Source organism: Suillus plorans (assembly GCF_016647745.1).
Source record: "Suillus plorans strain S12 chromosome Unknown HD556scaffold_5, whole genome shotgun sequence".
Lineage (NCBI taxonomy): Eukaryota > Fungi > Basidiomycota > Agaricomycetes > Boletales > Suillaceae > Suillus > Suillus plorans.
The window spans coordinates 145,391-162,104 of record NW_024537389.1 but is presented as its reverse complement, the minus strand read 5'-3'; the positions used below and the strand labels follow the sequence as shown (position 1 = coordinate 162,104).

The window sequence follows — 16,714 nt, the reverse complement described above, 5'->3', positions numbered from 1 at the left end:
AAACTTCCGATTATCGCACAGTTGTCCGTATATGGAAGAAACTTCCACGAATCGCCAGAGACGATATGGGTCGCAGGTCATAGGACTTGCGCAGCGCTCACACTAATTGTATCCGATTGGTGTGGATAGCCACCAGTGGTCACTGCTGGAGCCCCACTACGTCTCCTGATCCGAGATTGCCCCATGGCGATTCAAATCTTTTTTGCTGACCTCCAATGCAATCATGGTCCGCAATATAAGCGTCGAATGGTTCTCAGGCATGTAGACGCGTGTCCATCTTTTCCTGCATGGCACCTCCTACAGGAACTACCGGTGAGCACTGAACACAGGTTCACTTTCAATGTCTGGACAGGATTGATTGAACGAAATGCAGGAACTCAACTCGGACGAAGGGAATGGGCCTTTGCGTTCGCTCTTGTGACGTCCTTATTTTTTACTTGTGAGTCATAGGTCTCTTTGTGGTATTGGTACCGAAATAACGAAGTTCACGGCGAACTGCAGGGGGTTTTGCCTATGGTGTATGAATTTCCTGCATTTGAAAATCTATTCCTCCAGCTGATCGAAACCTTCGATAACAGCTTCTTGATGTACTCAACGCACACTTCCAGACCGTATTCGGGATCTCCAAGCTTCAGAGCACGCTATTACAATTAGCATACTTTGTAAGTGTCTGGTCCTTGGTGATAGCGCGATCGTTCTCGCTAATCGCAAGTTAGGGTGCCTATTTCGTGTGGGCACCATTCGCGGGTATATTTGTGAGTCACATCAGTGTTTACTTCAGAGCAATACTAATTAGAGCAGATGAGACGAGTAGGATACAAGGTGACTCTTAATCTGGAGATCCACAAACCAGATAACGAACAGCTTCCACTTATAGAAAGGCATTCATATCGGCCTTGGCTTGTACTCCATTGGTATTGGTATCCTCATTCGTACAATACACAGACTTACCATTTCTTAGGTGCCGTATTCTTCTGGCCATCCGCGAAATACGAAACATATGGAGGGTTCGTCGGGAGTACATTCGTAATCGGTAATTCAACTCACAAGAGCTATATCACCATAGTACTAATATCTTATCCCACCTAGGTTGCGGCCTCTCAACACTCGAGGTCGCGGCCAACTCCTACATATCCGTGCTTGGCACGCCTCAGTATGCTGCCGCCCGTTTGAACTTCAGTCAAGGGTTCCAAGGCGTTGCATCCTTTGCTGGACCTTTGATCGCTTCACGCTGGTTTTTCACTGGTGCCAATGCGACCAGTCTTGGCACTGTGCAATGGTCTGTCTGATAGCTTTTGTGCAAGCACCGTACTAAACTTTTATTAGGGTCTATCTTGCAGTCGCTGGCCTCGGCATAGTACTTAATATACTATTTTTGTGAGACCAAATTTTGCATGACGGAACGCCCGTCCTAACCTTCAACAGCTTCTGCAACCTACCTGAAATCACAGAAGATGCTTTGGCTGAAGAGATAGATGAAGTTGGCATCACAGATGGCCAAGGACCTTTCTGGAAGCAATATCGCTGTATTTTTGGGTTTGTTGCCCAGACCGCCTACGTGTGCGTTTTCCTGGTTCTCTCCAGCTTGTGTAGTGGGCCTTAAATATACCACAGCGGTGCACAAGTAACCATCGCCTCTTTCGCCGTCAACTTCCTCGTTGACCAAGGAGTTGGTATCGACCAGTCAAAGGCTAGCCAGCTCTTCTCGTTCTGCCAGGTCACATTCACCGTAGGACGGTAAGACATGACACGTTTTCCTACCTTCATCGACATTCTGAATTTAATGGCTTACAGATTTCTTGGTGTAGTGATGCTCAACTTTATCGACCCTGCCTTATTGCTAGCCTTCTACGGATTTTGTTGTTCGTTATTCTGCCTCTTGGTCTCTCAGCTTCCTGGGTATAGCGCTGTCGCATGTCTCTTCTGTCTGTTCTTCTTTGAATCCATTTGCTATCCTGTACGTCTCTTCCTCCTTTTGAGCTACACCTCATTTATCGTGTACTTTCAGTGTATCTTTACCCTAGGCACTAAGAACCTCGGAGTGCACACCAAGCGGGGCTCTGGTCTTATTGTTATGGTGAGTCCTCTCGTATTCCGGCTGTGCTCGATTCAAGGTTCTCACTAAAATCAGGGTGTTGGGGGAGGGGCTTGGTACCCACCTGCACAAGGTGCCCTCGCCGACGCAACAAATACCCGTCACTCGTATCTTGTCCCAGTGTCAGGTTACATCGCCATGACCATTTACGCTGTGTAAGATCCAGCATTTTTACAAGTTTGCATTGTTTTCAACTATATACAGCGGCCTTGTTGTCGACCAATCGAGGAAGAACGGATTCTCATTCCGCAACCGCGATGAGCTTACCGACAACTTGAAGCATACCTCTGATGACTTCTCTCCAACCGAGTCGCTCCCTGGTGATGCGAAAGGACGCTCGAGCAGTGAAAAGAAGGTGTTCAGTGACGAACAAGTTGGGGTCGCATGAAAATACAAATACATTCACAATAGAGGAAGCACGAATGTCATGGCCTCCTCGACCCGTATAAGCATCCATTACCCCGCAGTTATATATCCATGTATATAACGATGCCACTGCCATCCGGCGAGTATCCATGACGGATACCTGAATGACGTGAGTTTGTATGATATTCATCGCCGATGCCTTGAACCGCTACATGATCTACGATTTACTCGAATATTGTCGCTCAAATTGACAGAAAACCCCTACCTTTAGAGTGTATGGCCGCATGAACTTCATGGCCTTTTTTTTTTTTTTTTTTAAAAAAATCCAATTTTTGTCTTTGAGAGTGTAGCTCTATGTAAGACAGTACTATCTAGTCTTGGGGGCCCCTGTGCCCCTCCTGCCCCTCTAGATTCATCAATGCCCCGGTGTGAGGCTTGCCTCCACCGGTCCAACTTCATGGCCTTTGACTCGATACGGGCGGATACGTATTTCCCACAGTTCCCGCATTATGACTTTGTGGAACATCATCAGGCTCGCTGCATTCAAATTATCTCCTGGCCTCTGATAAAGCGCTGGAGCATTTTCAGGCATACAGACGCATGCCCTTCCTTTCTTTACAGTCCGAAAATATGGCACCTCCTGCAGGACCGACGGGTAAAGGCCTCTGCGTTTGTTCTTGTGCACTTTTGAATGTCTTCGGGTTACGACCTAGTAGACTCGTAAACTGAGATGTCACGGTGCTAGTACAACTCGAGCCTTCAGAATGTCGCTAACTCTGTTTTCGGTCTATATCAATGTTATCATTTGTTTTACATCGAGGCGCCACGGCTGTGCTTTGCATCATGTGACTCAGTAATTTGTTTGGCAAGAGCCTCTGATCCAAACAAAATCCCTGAAGCAATCGACGTGACGACTTGGAGTTTGACTTCGGTTTAAATAATGCTACTGCAATGGTGTACGCTCAGTCCTGCAGGCCCGTCCAAGCTCTCTGCTATCAGATTCTCGTCACCAAGCAGAGTACATTCGATCAAGATATTTCCCACAGACGTGCAACCCTTTGGTCAGTGTCCAGACATCATCGCGTAAGTGCAACTATTCCTGATCATGCTGCGTGACATAGAGATAACCATATAGTCAGCCGCACAGAACCAGAAGCATTCTTTCTTGATGTATATTTCAATGCCTACCCCGTGGGCTCACCGGTGGACGCGAAGCAAAAGCTCAAGGCACCTAATGCACTCATGCCAACCGTCATCCCATACGCAGGTGGTATAGTGGAATATGCAGTGAACATGGGCTCTGAGGTATTTCGAATGCCACTTATATATTGTCTTTTCCAACTTAACTCTCAGTTCGCGACTCGTTTAATGATTGTACGTGGAGACTTTGAAACAGTATCAATGGCAATATACGGCGATGTCGTTTCAGATAGCCCACCCAAGTCAACTACTTATTCTCCCCTCTCCCTACCCACCCATTCCTCTGTTCCCCTCGTGCCTGCCTTAGATGCTGCAAAGAGTAACGACCCAACCGCTCTTGCGAGGAATCTGCTGGCACTAATTCCCAATGCGCCCTCCCTTTCCCTCGTCATCCGCCTTATGTTCTGCCTCAAGCAACCTAATGATGACTGGGAGCTCCCGGAATTTCCGCATCTTTACTCCGACCTGAACGAGGAAGAAATGGATATCGATTTAGATACTGCGTTCCGATCTTTGAGTCGTCCTGTGGTGGATGACATTTCATCAGAGCAATTGCATCGGTTTGCAAGGAAAGTCTCAGAGGCCGTCGGTCCCAGGGTACGTCTTCCGAAGTCAATCCCCACCTAAACCCATTAGCTTGTTTCGTAGGACGATGCACAATCATATCTCATTGCAGGCATTCTCTCTCGCTCTGCTTCGCAGACTCCTGAGTTTGCACAGGCTTTGATGGTAGGTCAATTCTTAGGCACACAAAAATACTTGTTTTCACACTCTCGCAGCAAGCGCTCGAACTTGAGACGATATTTGACCCATCAACTTTGGATGAAGAGGCTTTACTCACACTTCTGGATGCAACAACAAATCCAGATATATCGCGGTTGTTGAAGGCGTCGTGGTTTCTTAATGTCCTACGAGCTGTCCTTGCGCTGCCGACAGTGACCCCCGAGATGAAGAAGGCTTGTCGACGGTTAAGTGATCGGGTAGGATCGTGGACAGTCTTTGATCAAGCGCTATCCGGGGTTCCAGATGCAGATTACACCAGGGCAGCACTGTTTCTAAAGGACATTGGAAAGGAGGAAAAGAGTTTCGGCATATGGCTGTCGTGTATCACCACTCATGAGGACCTTCTTGCGAAGATCAAAGATGCACCTGCATACGAGGGCGTGTATCCGCCAGATTTGATGTCCGGCTTGAACCCTTCTGAGGATATATCCCATTCGGAGTTCATGGCGTTCGTTAGGGCATATGTTGGAGTTGCTTCAGTGCTAGCTGTGTACGCCTGGTCGGACAGTCTTCCAAATTTACATTGTCGCGAGCGCACTCTGGGTGTTTTGCGCTTGTGGCAGGAAATTCCTGGATATCGTGCGGTATGTCATACCTATCATTACTTTGCCCAACTTCTCACGAGTGTATCAGATCATCTCCCCCCTACTACTTCTACCCCAAATGACCTTCCGCCTGGAATGCATGACAACTGATAATGACCCACCCATAACTGCAGGGATCAACGCTGAGTCCCTTCTTTACGCACTTGCAGCCAACCCGCAAAGTTTCCTCAATCCTGATTTCGTTCGCTGCGTGAGGAGCTGGGAGCCATGGAGCTTAACATGGATCAACGAGCGCGAACGAGCAGACATAGAGCGCGCCGCCAAAATCGCAGCCAAAGGCGTTGGTGGAGCCGTAGAAGAACTCGTTGCGTTTGCAAAAGAAGGTCACGACGCAATTTTGGATCAAGGCAGGATACGGGCTCTTAGGGTTGCTGTGGCTGTCATCATGCACACGCTAGAGGATAATACCGAGAGCGGAACCAAATGTGGCGACTGGACGGTGTTGGAGGCTGTGTGGGGTGAACATACGCATGGACTTTTGAATTATGCCATCGATGTGTTTACTCGTATCAGCGTGGGGGTGAAGCAAGGGTTCTCATTGACGCCTTCTCCATCACTTACGATTGGTCTTGAACCACTCTTACTCGTGACGAACGAGAGCCTCCTCCTCATTGCGAGCTTATATGCATTCTCCATTACCACAAGCCGTGCAGTCCGGATGCTCGTGAGCGGCGTTTTGGATATGTACAGCTGTGCTGATGTCGCATCCCACGAATCTGTCGCAAACAGCGCAGTACGGGACGCCGCACTCCTTACCAAACATACCTGCGCCAACGTACTCTGTGCGTTTTCAAGGAACTTGCAAGATCAATCCAAGTGTGGCCTATCTATAGTTCTCCGCATGCTCTTTGAACAGGGGCTCCATTTTGATAATGTCGATCCTACGAGAAGACTTTTGAGTGCTTTTTACCTGGTCCTTCGAGTTCTAGCAGATGATGGAGACCTACCCGTGGGCTGGATGTCCATTGTCATTCCTCAAATTCTAACTCCCCTCACACTCTTCTTCCGTCATCTCGAACCCGCGCACAAGGTCCAGCTGGTCCAGCGACTTGTCAACCTCGACCGGGGTGTGTTGGGGCTGGGTGACTTCCTCATCCAAGGGGAGGTGAAGAGACTCGCTGGTCTTCTGAAGGTGATGGCCGAGAGAGGGGTTGTCACGCAGTGGGAAGTGGGCGCAGGACTCGAGTTTGTGGCAGGGCTCATAGAAGGTGAAGACGGCGACTGGTGTATATCCTCATTATACCAATCGGAGTGGGGAACCGTTATGACCGGCTTACTCGAAGCCAGCCTCTATTCAAGACATCTTGGAATGATTGCCGGGCGGTTAGCTGAGAATCCAGAGTCCCTAGGGATCGAGCTCAGGCTTTCTGTCGTTGCTGTACTCTTGCGCGGTGTGCAGGTGCAAGAGCCGAGCGTACGCAGGATGAACGCCTTCGGCTTGATCTCTGCTGTCCTCGAGACGACCGACGAGAAAGACAGGGATCCCGAACGGCTGCTCTGGGAAGTAGGACACGCACTCGGCGCAATAGTAGAATCAACCGACAACCTCTCCTCCCTCGACTCCGAGAGCGTCGTCAACACGCTCCTACTCCTCGATTCTCCCTCCCAATCCGATCTCCACGGGCTCACCTCCGAGCAATGGGTCAAGCTATGCACCCACTTGGAAACATCGTTACCACCCAACATGCTCCCTATGCTCCCCATCATCAAAGGCTTCCATCCCTTCCCATCCCCGCCACCAACAATCTCATTCCTCCCATCGACCCTCACGATGCCCCTTTGCGACCTGATTTCGCTCCTTCAACCACCACCACCCCTACCCAGCACTCCACCACCAAAGCGCAAATCACCCAGCCAAGACGTCCTAGGCCTCGTGGCTATCTCCCCACCAACAGCAGTACTGCGCTCGCCAGCTGTTACGGGTCTCACAAAGACGTATACACGGAATGATTTTCGCGAGTTGAGGCAGTTACCGAGTGCAAGGCAGAATACGAGTAGGTTGCCGAGTATGCATGTTGATGTGAGTGTTTTTCTTTTTTAGTACTCAGACATCTAACTGCCGCATGCAGGATTTCCTCCAGGTCGAAATGTCATCTTCACCACTCGTTCAACCTGTAGCGCCTTCGGGAGATATGCTGAATCTTTCCCCATCGTTTAACATGGGACAAGAGAATGGGTACATTTAGAATTTGGAAATGTTGTTGTCGTCGTCGTTGTCCTTGTTGCTTTGGATTTGAGTCGGATCACATTGCGTGCGTGCGGTACATTGTCCTTGTCCTAGTTCTTTGTTCTTGGAATGTAATGTGTAAGATAAGATATGTCTGTATACTACAATGCTACAAGCCCATGCACTGCCATAATAAATCATCAAGTCACGTCGCAGAATCAATAAATAAATCTAGCGTGGACGTCGTCTTCGAACGTCATGGGAAGAGGGGTGCGGTAGATCTGAGGCTGGGGATAGGGATTGTTGTGATAGTGGTGGCAGCGAGCGGAAATATCGATCCATATCAGATTGGTCGAATTCTGATGGGGGCACAGGTGAGAACGGCGATTCCGGTTCCAGTTCCGGTTCCGGTTCCAGTTCCAGTTCCGATGACGACTTGGTAGCCGTTGCTGTTGGTTTCAATACAACATCAGGCACCTTCGCCCTCCCACTCCCAATCCTATACATCCTCTTCCTCCTCGCCTTAACAACAGGTCTCTCACCCACCTGCTCCTTACTCAACGTCCTCGGAGGAACACTCCGTACCGTGAAATGAGCGAGCGGGCGTGTATAAGGTGATAATGTGTGGTTCGACTGGGATAGGGTGCTTAGTTGGGAGATGGTGTTGTTGAGGGCGGAGCGGAGGATGACGGGGTCTGGATCCGGGTCTATGGCGTGCGTGTGCGTGGTACTCCAGGTGTCGAAGTGGTTTATATTAGAGGAGGAAGAGACGGAGAGGCGACGCGAGGAAAGGGGTGATTTGAGGGAGGTTTCTGTATTTGTGTTTGTGTCTGGGTTTGTGGCTGTGTATGGGGGTGCAATGGAAGAGGGTGGGGTGTCGATGACGCCGCTGCTTGAGGAGAATTGGGTTTCGAGGCTAGAGGGAGTGATGGGGCGAGATAGGTGGGATTGTGTGGGGATATCGTATCCGGGCTCTGACCGTGTGTGGAGGCGCGGCACGCCATAAAGCGCAGGAGTAACAGGAAAATACAGGTTGAAGTTAGAATGCTGCTGATGAGAGGATAAGCGGGTGGGATGCGACGGACGGGACTGAGGGTCTGAGCGGATAGACGTTGCATCTGGCAAATGTGATGTTTTTGAAGGAGTCTGAATCATGGATTGGGAATGGTATACTCGCGGACGGGTAATAGTACCGCCACCCACCGCAGGCAGCGTTTCGTATTCCGTGACAGGCTCCTCGACGGTAGTTGGGGGTGGTGAATACTCCGGTACTGAATCTTCCCAGTCGACAACATTGAATGAACCCTGCTCTTCTTCGCCTTCCAAGCTTTCGTCTTCTCCGGGCTCTTCAGCAAGATCTCCAAGACCCATGTTACGTGTGAAGAGGCGGCTAAAGGATGAGAAGACGCTCTTTGTTGGGAGCCCTTCTGGACGGAGGCCGTATGTTGGGTCAAAGATTTCTTGCTCGGGATTTGAGGAAGATGGGTCTGATACTGGCGGACTCGTGTGAGAGGGAGTGGGGGAAATTCGAATACTTCTACGAGCTGAACTTGATACGGAAGCACCCGACATCGAGCGTGCGCGACCGTAAGAGAGGGAGCCAAGGGATTGTTGACGGAGCATGTGTAACCCGATACCAGAAATGCCAGGTGATATGTATGCAAGGTCAGGTGCAGAAACAACGTCGAAGGCTCGGGGTCGCGATATAGGTGCTCGCTTGTCGAGATATGGCGCCTCTACTTTCGCTTTTACCCACTGTTGACTGAGACGATGTATGATTCCCGGTAGATCCTCCCTGAACATCTGCCTAAGCTGGCCTTCGATCTCGCGTTGGATGAACTTCTGGATTACAGCGATGGAGTCGAATGTGCTATTTATATCTACGTTCTGGAGGGGGTCTGTCTTGAATACGAGTGTGATGCCTTTTTGCTTTGAGACGACTAGGACGACATAAGAGTTGAGTTTGAAGTGGGAGAGGCGGAGGAGCATTGGAACTACAAGAGGGTCTTTGGCAGCCAGCATGCCACGAGAGCCTGTCATGATATGTATATCAGGTTGCTTGTGATTCAAGGGATTTGCCTGACGAAGAAATTGTTAATATGACGGAGCGAATGGGATACAAGTAGCAGCACTAAACACCTGTACTTTGGTCTTGAGTACGATATGTGCGTCTCCTGCGTAAGTGAAACGAAATATACCGCGAAAGTGGTCCATTGTCAAGTCACCGATATCCCGAATTTCGAGTTCTGGTGGCTGTCGGGTGGTATGAGGAGTGAGGTGCGACAAAGTTTGAACCGTGCAGAACCCACCTGCGTTCCCATTTCAAGTTCTACGACTTCAATCTTGTCAGCGATGACTGGCGGTTTGTTACCCTTGTTGAGGGCGTTATTGAGCATCTGGATAGCATCTGTGTGAAACTGGTCGGAAAAGCGTGGCCATTCAAATGTGAACGACATTTCTGTGTGTTGACTGCTGTCGTTTGCAAGCCAGCCAGCATTCAAAATATTCGAAGATGACCATAAGACATGGCCGTGGAATAGTGTCCTGAGCCCAAATTAACACTGCCATCCCCGAGGCCATGTAGCGTAAATTTGCAAGTCAACTAATTAGCACCAATTTACTTGTAAATTTGACGAATTTGATGGTCAATCAGGGTAAATGTGGTTCTACAGCCATACGTCCCAACTTTTGCATCCGGAAGTGCCTCTAACGTGCGTGCGGATTCGCGTTTCGGGGTGTTTCATCCAGCAAGTGATAGGGAAGACGCAACTCCTTTGCCCCCCACAAGCAAGAAGTATGAGCCATCAACCTAAACTGGCTCGTCAGTCCACGTACCTCCGGCTTTAGTTGTACACCCCAGTTGAACCACACATTATCGCCTCATACCTGCTCACCCGCTCATTTCCCGGTACAGTGTTCCTCCGAGGACAGTGAGTAAGGAGCAGGTAGTAGTAGGTAAGAGACCTGGTGTTAAGGTAGAGAGGAAAAGGATGTATGGGATTGGTATGGGAGTGGGAGTGGGAGTGGGAGGGCGAAGGTACCTGATGTTACACTGAAACCAACAGCAACGGCCACGTTGGAACTGTCACTAGAACCAGAACCAGAATCGCTGCTCTCGCCTGTGCCTCCATCAGAATTTGATTAAGGATCAATATTTCCGCTCGCCACCACCAAATCCTTGTCCCCAGCCTCAGTTCCACCGCGCCCCTTTCCTACGATGTTCGAAGACGGCGTCCACACTGAAGAAACGGCGTGCAAACTGAACGTGGACTGTAACTTAGCGCTGAGCTCTCAGTTGTGTGTATTATTGAATTGGTGTTGATACAATTTAATCAATGGCGGGTTGATGAGGGGGTATACGTTGTACAAATGGCCATGAGGCTATCACTAAAAGAAACAAGACCACAGCATCTTCAATAAAACATTCCTTTGATTCTTCCTCGCGCTGTCAGCCCTTCAAGTTCGATTGAGCCGATTCCTGATCTTTTCTCAAAGCGCCATGCTTCCACAAGAGCCCTCGCTTCAACAGGGAGTACCTCAGGATCGCTTGTTCCAACCGTTATGTGCAAAGCATTTCGGATTTCCTCCGACAATTTCGACACAAACTCACTCCCTTCCTGACCTGCAGAAGAGTGATTGTCTGGTGAACCGTCGAGCTCGAAGTCATCCACAGCAATGGCCATAATTCGTTCGTTCCAGACCAAATGACCGAGAGTGAAGGTGAACGAGGGAGGAAGTGCCATTTTATGGAGTTGTGAGCACCGCTCCCAAAGTTCAATAGCATCGGGGAGGGATTTGCTGTGCACTATAGTGATATGGGGGCGCACAGTGACACGATGTCCGGCAACGAGGGCATTCCAGAACGCTTTCCCATTTTCTGGTACGTCCGATGCGTTTTCCATTTGTTTCCCGATGACATCAATGAGATCAACTTCTGGCAGGAGTCCGAAGTAGCGCGGCATGGGTTCTTCATCTTTCTTTTTCTTCTTTTCTTCTTGAGGCTTTTTTGTCTGAGGCACGTAGTTACGGGCCTTGCACACGGCCTCGTCGATCTCATCTGCACTTGGCTGTCGAAGACCAAGGATGCTGACGCACGCAGCGACTGCACGGTCCACGGTTTGCTCAAGGGTATCTTCGATGTCCATATCTATCCTCACGTCTACCTCTTCGTCGGAGAGTTCCTCTGAAGCACGGATAAACTGCCATATGACGTCTTCGTGCACCTTAGTCAGGGTGTCAGCACGAAGTTTCTGGTGCTTATCACCACGCGCAAAAACTCTGTCACCACATATCCGATGGATTGTTGCTTGAGGCCGATCGAGTGACCAATTCAACGCGAGGAAACGAACAGGGGGGTCCATTTTGGCAACGGCTTCGCGTAGGGAGTCACGATGTTGCTTGAGGTGGTTGTTCCTGCAGCAGGTTAGTACGAGGGCGATTACATGATCCAGCATGATCCATACTTGTCGGCTATAACAATATCATGGTGCTCCAAGAGGTTAACAACATTCCTGATGAACGCGGGGGCGGATTTTTTCGCTTGTATATCGTCACTCTGAGTGTGTCCGAAATCGAATAGAGAAGTAAGCGCAACGGAAACAGCGGTCTTGCCTGTGAAGCAGAAACCGTAAAGAAAGGCACGAGACAGAAATTGGGTGCTCACCACACCCGGGAATGGCAACAGGCAGAATTATCGTCTTCCCAAACTCCTTGGTGGTCGGTGGCGCCTCACTCTGTACGGCCAACCCCTTCTTCCCTTCGTCGGTATCCATCCATTTCAAGAATCTCTCGCGAGTGGCGATGATGCCTTTGCCTTTCGAATATTCCGAAAACGCACTGGGATTATGCCTTATTTCCTTCTTTACCCATTCGACATAAAGGTGGGTATCCTTCCGCTTCAACTTCGACTTCGGCAATTTGGCGTCGTTGAGCGATCCTTGTGTTGACAACAGGATTTTGGTTACTTCCCGCCAGTCGCGATACATCATGTACGGTTCATCAAACTTTACTTTGAAAAAGAAAGAGGATCCTGTTGGGTAAGGAGGACGCGCGTTGCGAGTGGTAGACCCCTGCTTTGGATCGATGATGTGCGTACGGACTACAAATCCCTCAAGTGCTTCGCCGTTCCATTTCCCAGTTTTCGCAATATCGTCGGTGAAGGATTTCACCTCTGAAATCGAGTTCAGGGTGATGACAGGCGTCTTTATAAACCCCCATTCTTCTGCGAATGCGTCGACCGTTTCTGTAGGCATAGTATGAAATTCCTTCGCAGTCTCGTTTATTCCGTGGAGATGTAGACCCGACTTCTCGGCAGAATAAGGAAGTATATGCTCCTCGAAGCTGTCGTCGCAAAGCTGTGAAGTAATAGTTAGTTTTAGAACTTTTGCTTACTTGTATGCATCACATACCTCGGCGATGGCTGTCCATTGCTTATCCCACAATCTCGATGCCAGCTGTTCCTCGGTTTTGCCCTTTTCTTTCAAGTGCTTCTTGAGCCACCGATGACCAACCTCGGAATGTGTTTCTGACACCCCTTGCATCGATCCCAGCGCATGTTTGGACGTGACGATCAGCTTCGAAGGAGAAATGGAAGCAACAAATATGATGCATCCGTTAGATTTGAGTGATAGCGTATATATGGGTCCTGTATGTAAGGAGAGTGTTGACCACTGCAAACGAATTCCAATGAGGCGATGTCAGGCGGTTTGACATGGAGACAACTCACATCGGTCCACGGGACCTCACCGATGTTGAAAAACTTATCATATCCTCGAGCTACGATTTGGTACTTTTGCTCTCCATTAGGGTCATCTCCACATGGAAGTTCACGGCTGAATAGACCTCTCGCTAGCGTTGGAAATGGCGATGGAACGTCATAATACTTGAATTCGTTCATCTTCCAGCTTCGAACAGAGATGGAAGGATCCGACGGCGCGGTATACACCGTTGATCGTACTAGCTTGGGCGACTTCTTTGAGAGTCGGTGTAGATCATCGATGAGCTGAGAATCTTCCACCCGCATGCGAGTCATAGTATGTGCTTGCAAAATGCAGGTGATATAACAATGGAATTGCAAGGACTCCGAGTCATTAAGATTGTGCGCTTATCTGTTTCTTATAAGTTACTTACATAACTAGCTATACTTGGCACACCTAGTCAGATCTAGTCAGATTCCAAGCCGTCGCCGTTTGATTACTTCACGCTGGTTTTCACTGGTGCTAATGTGACCGGCCTTGGAACCGTATATGGTGGCCAGCCACAGTGGATCAGTATCTATGCTCGAGCCACACTATAATATCTTGAATTCAAGGTCTGTCTCGCAGTTGCTGGCTCCGGCAAAACACTTCATATCCTATTCATGTAAGAGCAGTCTCGGCACGGAAGATCAGTACTAGTTCTCACCGACACCCTCGATAGCTTCCGCGACCATTCATGCCATGTAAGTAAGCTCACATTGTCCTAACCTCTATCCAGCGGTATTGTTGTTGAATCAGACGAGGAAGGGCGGATTCACATTCTGCAACCGTGATGAGCTGTCCGCCATGCGTGTCGCTGATTTCCGTCTGACCGACTCGCTCCCCGATGACGCTGAAACACGCTCGAACAGTGAAAAGAGAACATCCAGTGACGAATTGATTGCGGTCGCATGAGAAGTTCGACCATGATGGAGGAAGAGTAGTAAAACCGTGACCCCCTTGACCAGTATAAGACATTGAATGCCGCTCAGGAATTATCTCATGGACATGTATTGAGACAATCGTTTGTAAATGCCGCTGTAATTCCGAATGGGTATCTAATGTTGGGCGAGCCTGTTCGCTGTGTCACACAGCCGACGTCCTTGAACCCGCTATACGATCCACGATCTGCTCCGGTTAGTTTAACTCGAACGTTCAGCGACGTTGATAAATGACACTTACAGGTCGAATGTATGGCAATGACAATAGGTTGCCAATGAATGGCAATTGACGCAGGAATGTCACGACCACGGGGAAGAAGTCACTGAACCTAGCTATTAGATCCAATTCTTCGTTATGAAATGTTCCACGTACCCAAACAGGTTCAAGAAGCCAAATATCTCAACAATCATTCCAATGAATGCATACTTCATGAACACGAGCAGAATACCGCCAATGAAGCATGCTGTTCCTCGAAGCTTTTGCTTTCGCGCGAAGAAGTAGAATGTCTTCTGAGGGCCAATAATCAAGGTAAGACCGGATAAGAAGAGCATCTGTGCAAGAGCTTGGTGTGAGCAAAAAAATGGAAGACGGGAACTGGGGTTACATACATTTCCTAGCGCTAGCAAAGCAGCGTCAAAGAACAACATGATACCAAGGAACATGAATAGTGTCCCGAAGGTCGTAAGGGCCACGCCAATTTCTATGATCATGATTCTCGTTCAACAACCAGAGCAGACAGAGCTTGGGTAAACTGACTTTGCGCATCAGACAACCACATGTCTCCAGAATTCAAGGTGTCTTATGCAAGAACTTCTGGTATTTTTGAAAGCGTAGCTATCGCTGGAGAGAACGGTGGAATGAGAATTAGACTGCGTGGCGAGTTGTGCCCTGGCAATGAATTAATGACACTGGACAGGGTTTGTGAACGCGCGGAAGCAGTGTGTGACTGACACGTCACATTGTTTGAGTGTGTAGCCTACTACTTAGTAGCATAGTCCTCATACCATTAAAACTATAATGCTATCTTCGAGGAAGACGACTACTTAGGCCAGGTGTTCTACATAGGATTCAGATTGCCTTGCAATACTAAGCGCACTCAGGTTCAATGCTATTGCGATGACAAGAGATCATCTGGACAATGAACATGGCCATGACTCTAAAGAAATAAAGACGCCAAATGATAGCTTTGAGTACACTGGGACAGTAAATGGTATCGTATTGTCCACAACGGTACACAAGTCGGGTGCAATGACGAAAGAAAAATAGATAATAATGGTATGTATAGATCTGAAATATCGCTCAGTTTAATAAATGAGGGTGATCGAGGAGACGTATCACGGACATTCCACCAGTCAGTTAAGATCCAAAAGCACCAGTATGGGCGCCTCAAACTCTCTCTCCGCGTCGTTGTTGCTCCTTGGCGGCAATAACTCTATCATACGACTCCCTCAACGGACTTCGGTGCGCAAGGATGGACACGTGTGCACTAAGGTAGGGTGGTGGGAGTAGCGGGTGCACAGTTTCAAGGTTGGTGTACAGACTAGCTGCAGGAAAATGTGAGGTATATTGCGGTGTTGACGGACGGGGTGGTGGGAAGTTGTGCAAGTGATGACAACGCTTGTACAGAGCTCGATGAAGTTGATGACATGGATGACAGGGTACGAGTGCGGTCGTGTACAACCTTGAATTGGAGTGGTTGGATATGTGCTTGACTCGGAAGAGTGACCACCGAACGTGCGGATGATATTGATGTCCTGCGATTAGGTGGTAGAGCATGCGCAGTCTTGATACTAGATGGCGAAGTGCATATTCTATCCTCCATATCATAGGTCTGAGTACCGGATATGTGCGCTGGAGCAGCTTCAGATGTGATGGTGAGTGGAGCGAGAGGCACCATCCGTGGTGTCACTGGAGCTGCATGGCCATATGACTGACCTCGGATGAGTGGATGTGGGCGTAATGGTGCATCATTTCTGCTTGTTGTCGAATGAGTAGATGGTGGGCGTGTGACTGACTGGCGTTTGTGCGGACGTGAGCGATGAATAGGCGAGGTGTTCTCTGAACGAGTCTCCATGATACGGCGCTCAGGAGAAGGGTGCTGAGAGAGATTGGACTGTTTCACTAGATGTCTAGATGTGGCTAGTGCTGGAGCCGGTGATGCACGTGCAGCTGACACAGCTACAGCTGATAACGCTCGAGCTGGTGCATCGGGGGGACGGATGGTAGGCACCCGTGACATAGAAGGTGGTTGTGCTCTTGGAGTTTCCGGTCGATGTATGAGTTCATCAATGGGCGGAGCCGCGGGGAGCGAATGTTTGTGCGTCTCGACCGGTGTCCGGGACCTGCCACTGTCGGAGCTCACACTGCTCGGAGTCGCTGCCCCACTCTCGCTAGAGATCCACTCATCGTCTTCATCCGCACTTTGGCTAGCGATAGTAAATCCAGCTTTAGGTTTGCCAGTTGTCGTTGCCTGCCGCTGGTTTGAGGGAGGTACATGCCGCTGTGTTTGAACTGGTAGCTGCTCCCTTGAAGCAAGATGTGTCGAGCTATTTACTCGAGGAGGATACGGCGAAGTATTTCTTGAATGCGACTAAACGAGAGAGATCACGCGGTTCAGCCAGATTTTTGAGGGGTTAGTATTGATATGACGCACGTCATGAACTAAGCCGTTTTTCTTCGTTCTTTCGGCTTGCTTCACTGGAGCAGGATCCTTCTGCGTGAAGTGAAGGTTCAGTGCTGCTTTGGAGGAGCCTCCCGACGATGAACGGGAGTGTGTACGAGGGAGGCCCGTTGCGCCAGCGCGGTGAGCTTTGGGAGGCAT

At 49.3% G+C, this 16,714-nt stretch overlaps 6 protein-coding genes across 6 annotated transcripts; 2 read left to right on the top strand and 4 right to left on the bottom strand.

The window, feature by feature from the left end:
- The first annotated feature begins 21 nt into the window (after positions 1-21).
- HD556DRAFT_1331510 (major facilitator superfamily domain-containing protein) lies at positions 22-2,760 on the top strand. Its single transcript, XM_041301767.1, has 16 exons — positions 22-312; positions 374-439; positions 502-518; positions 579-662; positions 717-755; positions 802-822; positions 878-914; positions 962-1,033; positions 1,090-1,279; positions 1,327-1,377; positions 1,426-1,560; positions 1,615-1,737; positions 1,795-1,957; positions 2,009-2,077; positions 2,132-2,250; positions 2,300-2,760. Exons 1-16 carry the CDS (start codon positions 288-290, stop codon positions 2,481-2,483), a joined length of 1,395 nt encoding a protein of 464 aa, XP_041165564.1. The 5' UTR covers positions 22-287; the 3' UTR covers positions 2,484-2,760.
- Positions 2,761-3,309: 549 nt separating this feature from the next.
- On the top strand, positions 3,310-7,341 carry HD556DRAFT_703810 (uncharacterized protein). The gene is made up of 7 exons (XM_041311356.1): positions 3,310-3,544; positions 3,601-3,766; positions 3,815-4,258; positions 4,310-4,390; positions 4,441-5,028; positions 5,078-7,069; positions 7,119-7,341. Exons 1-7 carry the CDS (start codon positions 3,402-3,404, stop codon positions 7,233-7,235), a joined length of 3,531 nt encoding a protein of 1,176 aa, XP_041165563.1. The 5' UTR covers positions 3,310-3,401; the 3' UTR covers positions 7,236-7,341.
- HD556DRAFT_703580 (uncharacterized protein) lies at positions 7,269-9,851 on the bottom strand. The gene is made up of 3 exons (XM_041311355.1): positions 9,526-9,851; positions 9,356-9,469; positions 7,269-9,295 (listed from the first exon to the last, which is right to left on the bottom strand). The coding sequence occupies exons 1-3, from the start codon at positions 9,670-9,672 to the stop codon at positions 7,448-7,450; spliced, it is 2,109 nt and encodes a 702-aa protein (XP_041165562.1). The 5' UTR covers positions 9,673-9,851; the 3' UTR covers positions 7,269-7,447.
- Positions 9,852-10,629: 778 nt separating this feature from the next.
- Positions 10,630-13,238, bottom strand: HD556DRAFT_1227734 (RNA ligase-domain-containing protein; the record flags this gene model as incomplete). Its single annotated transcript, XM_041297181.1, has 5 exons — positions 10,630-11,629; positions 11,680-11,827; positions 11,880-12,570; positions 12,625-12,885; positions 12,942-13,238. The coding sequence occupies 5 exons, from the start codon at positions 13,236-13,238 to the stop codon at positions 10,630-10,632; spliced, it is 2,397 nt and encodes a 798-aa protein (XP_041165561.1).
- A 320-nt stretch (positions 13,239-13,558) lies between these two features.
- Positions 13,559-14,842, bottom strand: HD556DRAFT_704126 (vesicle transport protein). Its single transcript, XM_041311358.1, has 5 exons — positions 14,650-14,842; positions 14,502-14,593; positions 14,266-14,444; positions 14,134-14,215; positions 13,559-14,079 (listed from the first exon to the last, which is right to left on the bottom strand). The coding sequence occupies exons 1-5, from the start codon at positions 14,669-14,671 to the stop codon at positions 14,038-14,040; spliced, it is 417 nt and encodes a 138-aa protein (XP_041165560.1). The 5' UTR covers positions 14,672-14,842; the 3' UTR covers positions 13,559-14,037.
- Positions 14,843-14,846: 4 nt separating this feature from the next.
- Positions 14,847-16,714, bottom strand: HD556DRAFT_1489027 (uncharacterized protein; the record flags this gene model as incomplete). Its single annotated transcript, XM_041308772.1, has 5 exons — positions 14,847-15,433; positions 15,477-15,903; positions 15,925-16,022; positions 16,086-16,483; positions 16,547-16,714. The coding sequence occupies 5 exons, from the start codon at positions 16,712-16,714 to the stop codon at positions 15,280-15,282; spliced, it is 1,245 nt and encodes a 414-aa protein (XP_041165559.1). The 3' UTR covers positions 14,847-15,279.

What these genes read in the sequence shown, in the direction of transcription:
- HD556DRAFT_1331510 (XM_041301767.1), top strand. Translation starts at nt 288, where the DNA reads ATGGCACCTCCTACAGGAACTACCG. An exon ending in ACCTCCTACAGGAACTACCG is followed by an intron (nt 313 to 373) that starts GTGAGCACTGAA and finishes AACGAAATGCAG; the next exon opens with GAACTCAACTCGGACGAAGG. An exon ending in CGGGAGTACATTCGTAATCG is followed by an intron (nt 1,034 to 1,089) that starts GTAATTCAACTC and finishes TATCCCACCTAG; the next exon opens with GTTGCGGCCTCTCAACACTC.
- HD556DRAFT_703810 (XM_041311356.1), top strand. Translation starts at nt 3,402, where the DNA reads ATGCTACTGCAATGGTGTACGCTCAGTCCTGCAGGCCCGTCCAAGCTC. An exon ending in AAATTCCTGGATATCGTGCG is followed by an intron (nt 5,029 to 5,077) that starts GTATGTCATACC and finishes CGAGTGTATCAG; the next exon opens with ATCATCTCCCCCCTACTACT. An exon ending in TGCCGAGTATGCATGTTGAT is followed by an intron (nt 7,070 to 7,118) that starts GTGAGTGTTTTT and finishes TGCCGCATGCAG; the next exon opens with GATTTCCTCCAGGTCGAAAT.
- HD556DRAFT_703580 (XM_041311355.1), bottom strand. Translation starts at nt 9,672, where the DNA reads ATGTCGTTCACATTTGAATGGCCACGCTTTTCCGACCAGTTTCACACA. An exon ending in AACTTGAAATGGGAACGCAG is followed by an intron (nt 9,470 to 9,525) that starts GTGGGTTCTGCA and finishes ACCACCCGACAG; the next exon opens with CCACCAGAACTCGAAATTCG. An exon ending in TACTCAAGACCAAAGTACAG is followed by an intron (nt 9,296 to 9,355) that starts GTGTTTAGTGCT and finishes TTTCTTCGTCAG; the next exon opens with GCAAATCCCTTGAATCACAA.
- HD556DRAFT_704126 (XM_041311358.1), bottom strand. Translation starts at nt 14,671, where the DNA reads ATGTGGTTGTCTGATGCGCAAA. An exon ending in CTTTGCTAGCGCTAGGAAAT is followed by an intron (nt 14,445 to 14,501) that starts GTATGTAACCCC and finishes GCTCTTGCACAG; the next exon opens with ATGCTCTTCTTATCCGGTCT. An exon ending in CATTGCCATACATTCGACCT is followed by an intron (nt 14,080 to 14,133) that starts GTAAGTGTCATT and finishes TAACCGGAGCAG; the next exon opens with ATCGTGGATCGTATAGCGGG.